The 11,377-nt window shown below is 36.5% G+C and overlaps 3 protein-coding genes across 15 annotated transcripts in view; 2 read left to right on the top strand and 1 right to left on the bottom strand.

The window, feature by feature from the left end:
* Nucleotides 1-1,343: 1,343 nt before the first annotated feature.
* On the bottom strand, nt 1,344-4,023 carry LOC126761975 (E3 ubiquitin-protein ligase RFWD3). Of its 3 annotated transcripts, XM_050478424.1 has the most exons (4): nt 3,924-4,023; nt 3,341-3,855; nt 2,152-3,276; nt 1,344-2,095 (listed from the first exon to the last, which is right to left on the bottom strand). In XM_050478424.1, exons 2-4 carry the CDS (start codon nt 3,723-3,725, stop codon nt 1,536-1,538), a joined length of 2,070 nt encoding a protein of 689 aa, XP_050334381.1. In that variant the 5' UTR covers nt 3,726-3,855; nt 3,924-4,023; the 3' UTR covers nt 1,344-1,535. The 3 variants fall into 3 exon arrangements, with proteins under 3 accessions (XP_050334381.1, XP_050334382.1, XP_050334380.1); XM_050478425.1 differs by lacking the exon at nt 3,924-4,023 and having other exon boundaries at nt 2,152-3,273; nt 3,341-3,914; XM_050478423.1 differs by lacking the exon at nt 3,924-4,023 and having other exon boundaries at nt 3,341-3,913.
* A 417-nt stretch (nt 4,024-4,440) lies between these two features.
* On the top strand, nt 4,441-6,094 carry LOC126761980 (cold shock domain-containing protein CG9705). The gene is made up of 4 exons (XM_050478440.1): nt 4,441-4,559; nt 4,669-4,975; nt 5,147-5,269; nt 5,327-6,094. The coding sequence occupies exons 2-4, from the start codon at nt 4,839-4,841 to the stop codon at nt 5,496-5,498; spliced, it is 432 nt and encodes a 143-aa protein (XP_050334397.1). The 5' UTR covers nt 4,441-4,559; nt 4,669-4,838; the 3' UTR covers nt 5,499-6,094.
* Nucleotides 6,095-6,996: 902 nt separating this feature from the next.
* Nucleotides 6,997-11,377, top strand: part of LOC126761978 (tyrosine-protein kinase Src64B) — a 79,344-nt gene continuing 74,963 nt past the window's right edge. For 2 of the 11 annotated variants that reach the window (XM_050478427.1, XM_050478438.1), the window contains exons 1-2: nt 6,997-7,158; nt 7,981-8,176. The gene's annotated coding sequence lies outside the window, so the exon portion shown is untranslated. The other 9 variants (XM_050478436.1, XM_050478433.1, XM_050478428.1 and 6 more) reach the window with 9 other exon arrangements.

Raw genomic sequence — 11,377 nt, 5'->3', positions numbered from 1 at the left:
ACCCTATAAAATAAATATATAAACAATCAGCATGACGAGCTGAGTCGATTTATTGGTGTCCGTCTGTCTATATACTCGATCTGATCCCTCAGCTTTTGAGATATCGATCTGAAATTATGCATACGTCCATTTCTTGTCGGAATCGCCAAAAATTGGACCACTATATCAAAAAGCTACAACACAAACTGAACGATTGTAATCAAGTTAAAGGTTTTTTATACCCTTTATGTCATAAGAAATACATATGTGAAGAGTGTTACAGCTTCGGTTCAGCTCGACATAAATCCACGGCGTTTGAGTTACTTGTCAACATATGTTGTTGTGGTTGTTGTATCGGCAGAAAACATTCCTGAAGTAGTTTCAAGGAATAGTGCCGAGTTTGTAGTCCTCGACCGGATAAAAATCCGAGTTCGTTCCAATTACTTAGACTCGACTGTCGGAATCGGATGACATGTGTTCAAAAATAAACGGCTATCTCTCCGACCTTTCTCGCTTCTTCCCGACTAAATTCACAGCGACCATATTCACGAACTGGACGAAGGAGTATAGACACGATCTTAGCATTACAGCCGATGGCGTTAAATTTCTGACTTTTAATAATCTTAAAAATTTAAGTGTAACATTTGACAGCCTGTGCTTCTTCACTCAGCACCGCTAAAAAATCTTGAAGTCGCAGGCCGCCAGCTCATGTTGGCAACATAGAAGGCAACAAGCCGGCTGGTCTTAAACTACGGCGCACCGATATGGTCTCCTAGATATAGTGAAACACAGACGAAGAAGCTTCAGACGTGTTAGAATACTGCACTCCGGACTAGCACAGGATGCCTCTTGATACAGCGAAGCCCGTATGTTTACAGTTTAGGGACATAAGGACATCCTCTACAAGCGGTTTCTGCTGGGCTGTTTTAGCAGAAACATGCTTGAAGCGGAGCTGCCTTCCAGCAACATCAAGATGCCCTTCCTTGACTACGTCACTGACCAGACTTCGAACGCAACTCTCTTCAGACTTAACTTTGGAGACGTCTATTCCAAAACATTCGCATCGGTGTAGAACTAACCGCAAAAGATCGGGTTGCCGTTGGAGCAGCTGAAATACAAGTTCCCTATCAAACAGCCGTTATAGATTATATTAAATGTTAATTATGACAGAAAAGTAGTTTTTTTGTTCACATTCAGTCTGAGCAAAATTTTATTACCATATTTAATGAGAATTCAATAAAGTCTTATTTGCTTAATCTTACGTATGGCTATGTGGATTTGATGATCACAAAATATCATTTGCTTGCCGCACAAGCCACTAACAAAACTTACAGAATGAGTTGGTGTAGAAATTGGATGTGCAGACCTCGTAAAAAATCTCGATAAAGTATAAGCTTAAGCTAACATTAAGGAAACGATCTATTTATGATAAATATAGTGGATATTTAGGTATTAAGGAAATACATATTTATATATTAAATGGCAAAAAACAACATAATTAAAACACAAAACGACCTAATAAAATACTAAAAATAATTCAGTTTCGCAATTGCGCACTAAGTGTCTGAAGACATCAGCTTGTACATGCGGCATTTAGTATCGGAGAGACCAGCCAGGTATGTTGTATCGCTCGTGTAGACGGGACATATGTCATATATAACCTCTTGTGCCGGCATTGTTTGGATTCGCTGTTCGCGACGCACATCGAACAACGCCAACTGTTTGACATCCTGAATGTAGCCTGCTACCAGCGTATTCGCTTCAACTGCAACTTGTGCACAACGTGTCATAACTGGCGTAGCTTTGGAGCCGTGAAATGTGACTTTCACATTGAGTGTTGTTGTATTGTCCACTTTTTCCAAACGCCCGACAATATACCGTGACTGTGGGTGACGCATACTACACCGGGCCGATACTAAGAGCGTTTCATGAACGGCATCAAAACGCATGGAAAAGAACGGGCCATCCAAGGGAAGACGCGTGGCAATAGTTGTAATGCCGCTATCAGTGTATTCATAGAACCAAAGTGATTGCAGTTTGCAGACAAGAAAGCCACCGTGAGGAAAATCATTGCACGGGGTTACACTGGCCACATTAATCACAGTACTTAAATCACCTAAAAACGTAAAAATTGTAAAAGTTTCGCAACAACTGTGAGAAATATCAACTCACCCTCAGTTTTATATTCCTCCAAAATGTTTTCAGGGAAACGCATATCATACGTATATGTACTACCACTGGAGGAACCCAAATACAGTACATTTACTCGGTCTTTGCGGTCCATAGCGCATGCCCATACCATTTTATCACTTGGTTCGTATGTGGAAGCCACTTGACGGTTGCGCAAGTCGAACAATTTGGAACGTGTTTCCATGCTAGCCACAGCCAGAAGCTGTTGATCGGCACTTAAGCAAATATCTCGCAATAATTTCGAGGACGCATGCAAGAATGTTGAGGTACGGAATGTAGGCATATCGATGAAGCGCACGCCATATCCAGGAAATAGACCTTGTGCACTTTTCTGTGAGGCCAAAATACAGGAATGCTGTTCAGCGTGTATTAATACTCGGCAGCCAGCCTCGCGTGTCAACTCAATTGTACGCTCAAGATAAATCCGTTGCATCTGGAGCCTTAGCAATTGCCTGTTTTTGTCGAAGCTGGCTTCATAGCTGAAGCTATTGACACCACCAGTTCGTAGCATTTGTTTCATGCGATCATTTTCTGCTTGAAGGTTTTTCATTTGTATGGTTACCAATTGATGTGCCATTTTTAAAGCGGATACTTCTGTTTGTAATGATTGTGAGCGGCAACGCTCTATCTCCAGTTGATCGCGTAAGCGATGCTCTTCACTGCGATCGATTGCCCTTACTCGCTTAGCGTACAAACAACGTATATCGCGGGGTGCGGCCTTTGCTTTGCATTGTGGACAAGCCTTATTGCCCGACTGGCGTGCACTCTCTGCCAACCAGCGGCGAATGCAGGAATCTCCGAAAAGATGTCCGCAGCGCAAGGACACTAGGCGATGTTCACCTGACATCTCCCAGTTGTCGAGGCAAATAGGGCATATTAAACCTTCGTCTTCCTCATCTTCATCAAGACCGTTGCCGTCGCTGGATTTTACACGCGGTGTGTTCGATTTTGGAGTGCCTGTACTGAGTCGCTTTCGCTTCTTTGGTGGGGATGGAGAAACCAAATTTACCGTTGAACCCTCATTGTTTGGCATGTCAGTAGCAGCCGAATCTGAGCCAATACTAGGTCCTGGCAAAGCGTCAAGTGGAGTAGGTTCGGGTCCAACTGCTAAATAATGTTATAAACGTTATCATATTATATGCATATATCATTCAAAATGTCTATATAGTACCAATCTCAGATCCTTCGTCAATTGTTCGTCGTTCGTGAGGCAAAGATTCTGTAAGCATTTCCTGTGCTTCTTCAGCAAGGTCATTAACTTCCTCCTCAACTTCAGCCGCATCTTCATCAACATTGTTGTCTTCTTCATGGCTGTCTGCTTGCTCCTCCGATTGCTCAGTATTGGGCTCATTTTCAGCGACATCTGCGACTTCCTCGCTTAGCGCTCTTAACGAGCTATAGTCATGATCTGTATTACCTACTTGTCCGCGTCTTAAACGTGTTCTCCGTGTACTTATATTGTTCAATTCTATATTGGAGTCATCGCTAGAAGTAGAGCGAGTACGACGAGCGACGTAATTGTGATCTCCCTGCGACTCACCTTGTGAGTTTTGCATTTTAAATAAATTAATCACTTTTTCGTAGACATCGAAGATGTTCAACAAAATATATAATTTTCAGGACTTTTATTCAAAAGCAGCGGTGGTAGCACAGTGTTGCACTTTCTGAGTTAAAAATGTCTTCTTACTTTTACCAAATGAGAATATATATCATTAATTAATTTCAATTGTAGGTTTGGATATATTAGTACGTACTTTAATATCCTGTGTATAATACTTATTTCGTTTATTCTTAAATTCAATTCAAAACAGAAGCTAAATATGTTTGACATTAGATATATATATTTCGAAATTGGCGAACAAATCAGCTGTCGTTTATTCGCCGCCAATATAAAACCTTTATTTCTTAGGGATGAAAAAATTAGGAAACCCTGGCAAAAGTTTGTGTTGCCAGTGCTATTACCAAATAATAATTACTAACCTAGGCAGTACACGAACAAGAAACGCTCACCCCTTTCCACTACAGCACTCATATTATTGATTATTAAGTTGCTTGCATCCTACATCATCTCTTTCGATTTTCATCACTTTTCACAAATAGTTCAAGTGATCAACTTGAAAGCTAGTTATTTAAAATAAAAAGATAAATCGAAACAAATTTTTGTTTAATACATTATGAATTAAAAATGACGTCTCCTAACGACGAAAAACATTTCTAATATTAATTTTGACATTATTGTCCAATTTATTTTTACATCAACATGGCAACATTCTTGAAGTAATTTCGCAAAGCCGATTGTCAATTTCAGCGCAAAAAAAGCCTAGAGCTTAGTTTAATTGCATTGGAATTTTTCAATATTCTTCCGTTATTTCTCGATTGAATTTATTAAAGTTAGTGAATTACTCATCAGTAAATAAATGAAATCAAGTGATAGTATTTTGTTTATCGTACACAAATCAGTAAACATTACTGCGCTAACCTGCAGATTTCTTTTCACAGGCCTGACACCCGCCCCAACGCCGCCTATCTTGAAATTTTGAGTACTTATTTGAAGCTGGCATTCCCCTCTACCTCGCCTTCAGAAAGTGAAATTTGGTGCACTGCCTAGAAATAAATTTAACATATTAGAATTACCATCTTATAGAAGGAAAACAGCACAGAACGATAATATGTCCCAGTTGAATACACCGGAAAAAGATGCGGCTGGCAAACCCCCCACTAATCGGCAACAAAGTGCGCACAGCCCAAATTTGACTTTGCAGCTTCCCAGTCCCATTATTACAAAACGCACACGCACTGCTTCTACGTGAGTTAATATTTTGTATTCAAGAGAGAATGTATAAAGGTTTGCGTAGGAAAAGATTAGTCTAATTATCTCAACTTAACTGTTTTTAATTATTTTCACGTAATTTTTATTAATTACCATTTCCGAAAAGAATTTTGTATGATGTATAAATGTTTGTATATATACTTACAGGTCGGCTCGTGCTTTAGAAAATCCAATTGAAACAGGTATCGTTAAGGCTTTTAGTCGTTCGAAGGGGCATGGGTTCATCTCACCGAAATCGGGTGGTGAAGAACTCTTCTGTCATGTTTCTGAGTAAGTAAAAAAATTGTTTCGAGGTCTTTACACGCAATACATGAAATCAAATTGCAGTATTGATGGTGAATATGTGCCACAACCAGGTGATGAAGTAAGGTACCGTCTGTGTGCAATTCCGCCAAAATTCGAAAAGCACCAAGCAGTACATGTACAAATTATCAATTTAACACCAGAAGTGCATCATAAGTGGGAGGAGCCCGTCTACCCCGATTCTCCTGCTCAGTAAAAAGTTGCTGAAGTGGCAATTTATTAATTGTACACTCTATTCATGTCAAAAAAATCCTTGACCAGTGGTAAAAATAAGTGTATAGTTAAATATTTCTTAAAAATATCAAATTTGCCATTAAAATAGGAGTTTAACAAATTTTATATGAGCAGCTCACACATTCAAAAATTAAATTTTACACTTTTTACTACAACAATAAGAGCGACCGTAGAAATAAAACATCGAAAATAATTCAATTTCAAAAAAAAAAAAAACTTAATAGGCTGCAGCGAACAATGCACACAATTTGCATATTTTTTTTTATTATAGGAAATATCTTAATTGAAACCGGAACATCCGCAAAGTGAAATTTAAACAAATTCTGTTTTTAAAAGTAGAAAGGGAAATCATTGTGTGCTCAACTAAACTGTATCGCAATCAAATACCTACTTAATAGTGTAATATAAATCTGCGGCGTGAGTCTTGATATACATACATATTCATGTGTATGGTTTATTTTCAACATTTCAATAATAATTATTTCTCAAGGTCAGAAGGCAATTGCGTCCAGTATTCATGTGAAAAATAAAGTAAATAAATAAAAGATAAATTGGCAATGTTATCTTTCTTTTATTCACTAACGCTGGATTAAAATTGTTGCTGGTTATTAACTGACATCAGTTGGTGTCATTTTTAACATTATTTTCTAAAATTGATCTGAGTGTCGCTCAATGTTTCAAATAACTTATCTAAACCGTTCTTAATTCAATACTCTGTTATTAAATTAAAGTTATACCTTAAATATTAATACTAAATATCTAAATGGCTTGCTGGAATGTTATTCAGGTTAATTTATTAATTGAAATTCTAAATGAAATTTCCGTATAAAACAATCATACTTACATAGATAATATTTGTACTTTATGCTACTTTTCTTGATCAAATAAAAATAAAGAAGGAAAACTCATTTTTCTTTTTAACTCATATCCTATTTGAATTAATGAATGGTATAGTTCCTAATGCTTTTTTCTCATCCAAAAAAATTCAATTTGATGCAAGATCTCCAGTGTCGGTGTTTCACATAAATATGTATTTAGCTAAGATCTGATCCGAGTGAAAGTTTGAAGTGATTTTGAGAGCCCTAATTGGTTTGGATATTCGCTTAAAAAAATTACCAAAACATACCCATAAACAAAATAGTAGCATTTCTGGGCAACCCTGCAAAATCGAATTTGCCAACTATCACACAACACACTCATCCGTCATCATGCAGCGCAATTTGCTCTGTATTCTATTTAATTTAAAATATATCGACTTTTTGAAGTTTGATAACGTAATTTTTTATGTATGAGCTGTACGCCATTCGCAAAATGTTATTATTTTTACCAAAATGAAGCATATTAGAAATAAAGTAAAAATATTTTCTGTTGAAAACGAAATGTTCGGCAACTACATTTTCAGGCTGCTGTCATAGTGCCAGAAATGTTGTGAAGACGAAATTGGCAACGCTGTTTTGTTCAGTCTCTGTGTGCGGTTTGTGTGGTGCGTGAAAAATTTTCCCGTTTTGTGTTGGTGGATAGCGGAAACATGAAAACTTGTTCAATCTGATTGTTAATTAATGGAAAAAGTAAATAAAAGAGCTATTATAAGTAAATCTAAGCGAAAAGTTTAATACTATTTCGTAAGTTTATTTACATCTAGAATATATGTATAAACATTGTATGAGAAACCGTGCAGTGAAAAAAATGTTGAAAATATTTGTGGCAATGCAGTGTGAAAGCGACGAAAACGCAGCATAAAGTGAAAAAACCGAAAAGATAAATAATAAAGGAATTGAGAAAAGTGTTTGTGTGGTCTCGCCCCTTTTTGATGCTGGGAATTGCACGAAATTGTGTGTTGAAAAATATTCAAAAAGAAAAAGCTCGGTTTTTTAAGAACATTTTTTTGAGTTACTTTGTATTTTTGAATACTATCTTTTTATCCTGTCCATTTTCAATATCTTTACAAAACTGGTCATGTACAAAAGAGCGTTTGCTGTCGATTTGTGCTTTTCCAGACAACATCCACCGTTGCAGCGGCCATAACTTTGTTTCTATTATGTTTATGCGTGTGCGTGTGTCGATGTCCTTTGGCTCGTTTCTTTACATTACTTCCCACTTTTAATGCTTTTCTGCCCTCTGGATATACATATGCGATATAAGTATGTAGATATGTACTATATACCTTTATGTATTTATCGTTCTACATAAGGATATATTTGGCAAAATAGAAAATTTGTATATTTTGACACAGTAAAACAACAACACTTAACAATACTTTTATTGTGATTAGTTGACATTCACTAAAATATCCAAAAACCTAATTTTCTAATGTTGTACAAACAAAATTATAAAATGCCACGCATCATTTAATTTTTAACAAATATTTTGCAAGGAAATTAAATTTTTTGTATATTTATTATATCTGACTTTTTTCAATTGCAAATATATTAATACTTTAAAAGCAAAATATTTTGTGCGGAATGTGTTAAAGGATTGCGCTTTGGCCTCATGCAAAATATTTTTTTTACCTAAATAGTTAGTATTAAATGACAAATAAATTTGTTTCTATGCTTAGTAAACATTTTCACTATAAAGAGGAAAGTTTTTAATGCTCTCGGTTTTGTGTAAGCGAGCAGAATTCAGTGTTGTGGATTTGAGGTGAGTAGAAATTATATATCTAATTATGTATATGTATATGTATATGTATGTACATATGTATTTAATTGTATTTAGCAGCATATATTAAGTGTAAAATATTTTGACTAAAATATGAAAAAAGTTAATAATTTTATATGAAAGCATATTTCTGTGATAGCAACACATTTTAAATCATAAATTCAATATTCAAGATTGTTAATTGAAATAACCGATATCAACCATAAAATAAAGCCACCTCTGGTTGTTTTGTTGGTGTGAGTGTGTGATTTATGTATACAATCATAAAATATTTACGTTCGTTTATAATGGTTTGTCAAAAAAGAGTTGCGGTATTTTTATATATTATTATTATTTTTTTTAATTGAAATTGAAATGAATTTTTGATGACTCATGCCCAGCTCTTGACCGATGTTACGGCTGCTACTATGCCGGTCTCTTTCGACCAATTCAGCGATTTCATCGCAATTTTCGACGACAGTCCTTCCGGAGCGTGGCGCATCTTCGACCACCTCTACACCAGAACGAAAACGTTGAAACCATCGTTGTGCGGTGGAAATGGAACTGTATCGGGTCCATAAACTGCACAAATTTTATTCGCGGCTTGAGATGCATTTTTGCCTTTATCGTAGTACTACTGTAAAATATGCCGTATTTTCTCTTTATTTTGCTCCATGTTTGCGACGCTATAACTCACGAACGAATTAAAAGAAACGACAGTCAATCAAACACGTGTTAGCGCGTGAAATGAGCTTTCCAAAAAGGTTTGCATGACCCGATGCGACGAATAAAACTAGAACTACGCGCTTTCAGCGCCAAATAGCGAAAATACCGCAAGACTTTTTTGACAACCTAATATATTTACATATGCTGAGCGTAAAAAAATTGACGGTATAACCATTTTAAAATGATTCTGTAATAATGTATTTAGAATCAATTTAACAAATATGCCAATTGTGCTATAGCACATTCCTATGCCATTCTGGCTATTGCGGAACAACCATTAGTGAACCTCACATGTGTTTTCAATGCATACACGCACACATGCATTGTATTCATACAATTTTCCTTTATAAAATCCATTTGAAGGCAAAACACTTGTACGCACCACTTAATAATTCCTTGCATCAAATAATAATGGTGTCATAATGTCAGTTCGTACTTTATACTTTTATTTACTATTGCTCCGGCTACAGCTGCTCCTCTCGTGGCTACTGCACAGCTGCCTTTGGTGCAATTGAACGCATTGTTATTGCAGTTGTAGACGAATGGGCTCTTGTTGCTTGTAAATTAATTCAATCAAAAGCCACCAAATAATGAGGGCCTGAAGAAGTCATGAAGAGAATATGGAAAGGAAAAGCGAATAAAGAATTTACTGTTGTAAGCGTTAAATAATTGTTACAACCTTCTATTTTGTTGTATACATTTTCCCTTATCTTTTCTCGCTCTTTGGCGTTGCAGCATATTCCTGCTGTAGCCATTATTGTTGATTCTTGCTTTGCGTATCAATAAATAAGTCAATGCACTATTTTCGAGAAATAAGAGTAAATAGTTGTGTTATTTGTTTATGCATCGTGTAGGTATGTATACATTTGTTAGTTGACTATATGCTTTATTTATTGGAGTACTACTGCTTATTAAGTGCATTCTCTATAAGCACTTTTATTTGTATACACTGCGTTTTTTGGTATTAGCTTTATATTTTGTTTGTTTTGGTCTCTATTTGTATTTAACCCTTGTGGCACGCATCAGGTTTTCACTTCTAAATAACTTCTGTTCGAATTTTTAACTTTTGTAGCAATACAAAAATTTTTCTACTAAAATCTACAAAAGATCGCAGTCCTTGATCAATTAAAAATCGTTTCAATCTAATCATTGTTTAAATTTCATATGAAAATCGCTGTGTGGCAACACTTTAATGATTTTGATAATATTAATTTTAAACAGAAAATGTGTATGACCAAAAGTTGTAGATGGCATATAAATATTTATTACTAAACACAGTTTCAAAAAAATTTTCGAAAAATATATATTACTAAATAGTCCAACTTAAATAAGGGTTAAAGTGGCATGCTAATAAGTAAAGGGAGCAAGCACTTTAATGCAGACCATGCTTGTGCTCGATTTTAAAGGTATCGGAATCTAACCATTTAATGCTATAAATATCAGCTCAAACTTCTAATACTTTTTATATGCTGCCTCGACCTTTGTTTACCATTCGTGGGGCGACACACGAACATGTGGTTTGCTCCACGCACCATGATGGGTAAACATTGACTAAATGATATCTCACTTGCTTTTGAAGTTGCTTTGCCGCGGTCGGGAACACGCACACATTTGTGTGTATTTACGTGTATGCACATTGTAGATACATACATAAGTACACTTGCACCTTTGCTGCTTACTGCTTGTCTTATCACGCCAGCGACATTGTTTGTGCGAGTTGTTGCTGAGCCCATTCATCTCCATTTTATTTAGCTTCCCCGAAGCCCTCTGTATTTAACTTTATGTTGCTCGGCAGCCCGATATTTCTCCCAGCCGCGGCTTTTATGTGCGCATCTAGGGTTGTGTGTGCGTGTGTTTTTATTTGTCTGTCATTGGCCTGCTTCTATTTGGTCTATCTAGTTGCCATAAAGAAATGCATATTACCGCTGCATTTGCACACAAACATACATATCTATACAGAAATTATGTATTATTTGTGTACACAAATGATACCCTTCTCATTTAGTCATTTTCCGTGCCTGCTTCGTTATACTCGTTGTCTCACTTGGGCTCTAATAAGTCGCAGCCACACTTGACTCACATTTGGTGCACGTCTATCAGCACCTCCTGCGTGAGACGTCGCTCGAGCGCCCATTCCTTGGCGTTGTTTTAAATATTTGCTCCTAAAAATAGCTCCGACAATACTTTGCTCTGGCTCCTGCTTGGTTGCCACAATGTGTTGCACACATATTGCTAGTGTAAATAGACATCTTCACATACGTTCCATATACTTACAGTGACTCGCAGAAGTGTTGACGCAACTGTCTTTCGCTCTGATTGGTGGTTCGATTTCAGTGCTGCATTTGGCTCGTTTTTTATGAAAATACTTGTAGTTATTGTTGTTGTCATCTCAGTCTATAATGGACTTCGGAGTAGGCACGGGGGTATTCTCCGCTGATCTAGGCATATCTCTCTCTATACGTCTACCGAACTCGGCTA

The sequence above is a fragment of the Bactrocera neohumeralis genome, chromosome 6 (genome assembly GCF_024586455.1).
Source record: "Bactrocera neohumeralis isolate Rockhampton chromosome 6, APGP_CSIRO_Bneo_wtdbg2-racon-allhic-juicebox.fasta_v2, whole genome shotgun sequence".
In the NCBI taxonomy this organism is placed as follows: Eukaryota; Metazoa; Arthropoda; class Insecta; order Diptera; family Tephritidae; genus Bactrocera; species Bactrocera neohumeralis.
Note: the sequence above shows the minus strand (reverse complement) of the source record. Positions and strands in the feature narration are given on the sequence as shown.

Coding starts and splice junctions, on each gene's coding strand:
- LOC126761975 (XM_050478424.1), bottom strand. CDS start 3,725: ATGCAAAACTCACAAGGTGAGTCGCAGGGAGATCACAATTACGTCGCT. Junction 3,277..3,340: donor TGACGAAGGATCTGAGATTG/GTACTATATAGA, acceptor AACATTATTTAG/CAGTTGGACCCGAACCTACT. Junction 2,096..2,151: donor GGAGGAATATAAAACTGAGG/GTGAGTTGATAT, acceptor TTACGTTTTTAG/GTGATTTAAGTACTGTGATT.
- LOC126761980 (XM_050478440.1), top strand. CDS start 4,839: ATGTCCCAGTTGAATACACCGGAAAAAGATGCGGCTGGCAAACCCCCC. Junction 4,976..5,146: donor CGCACACGCACTGCTTCTAC/GTGAGTTAATAT, acceptor ATATACTTACAG/GTCGGCTCGTGCTTTAGAAA. Junction 5,270..5,326: donor CTCTTCTGTCATGTTTCTGA/GTAAGTAAAAAA, acceptor ATCAAATTGCAG/TATTGATGGTGAATATGTGC.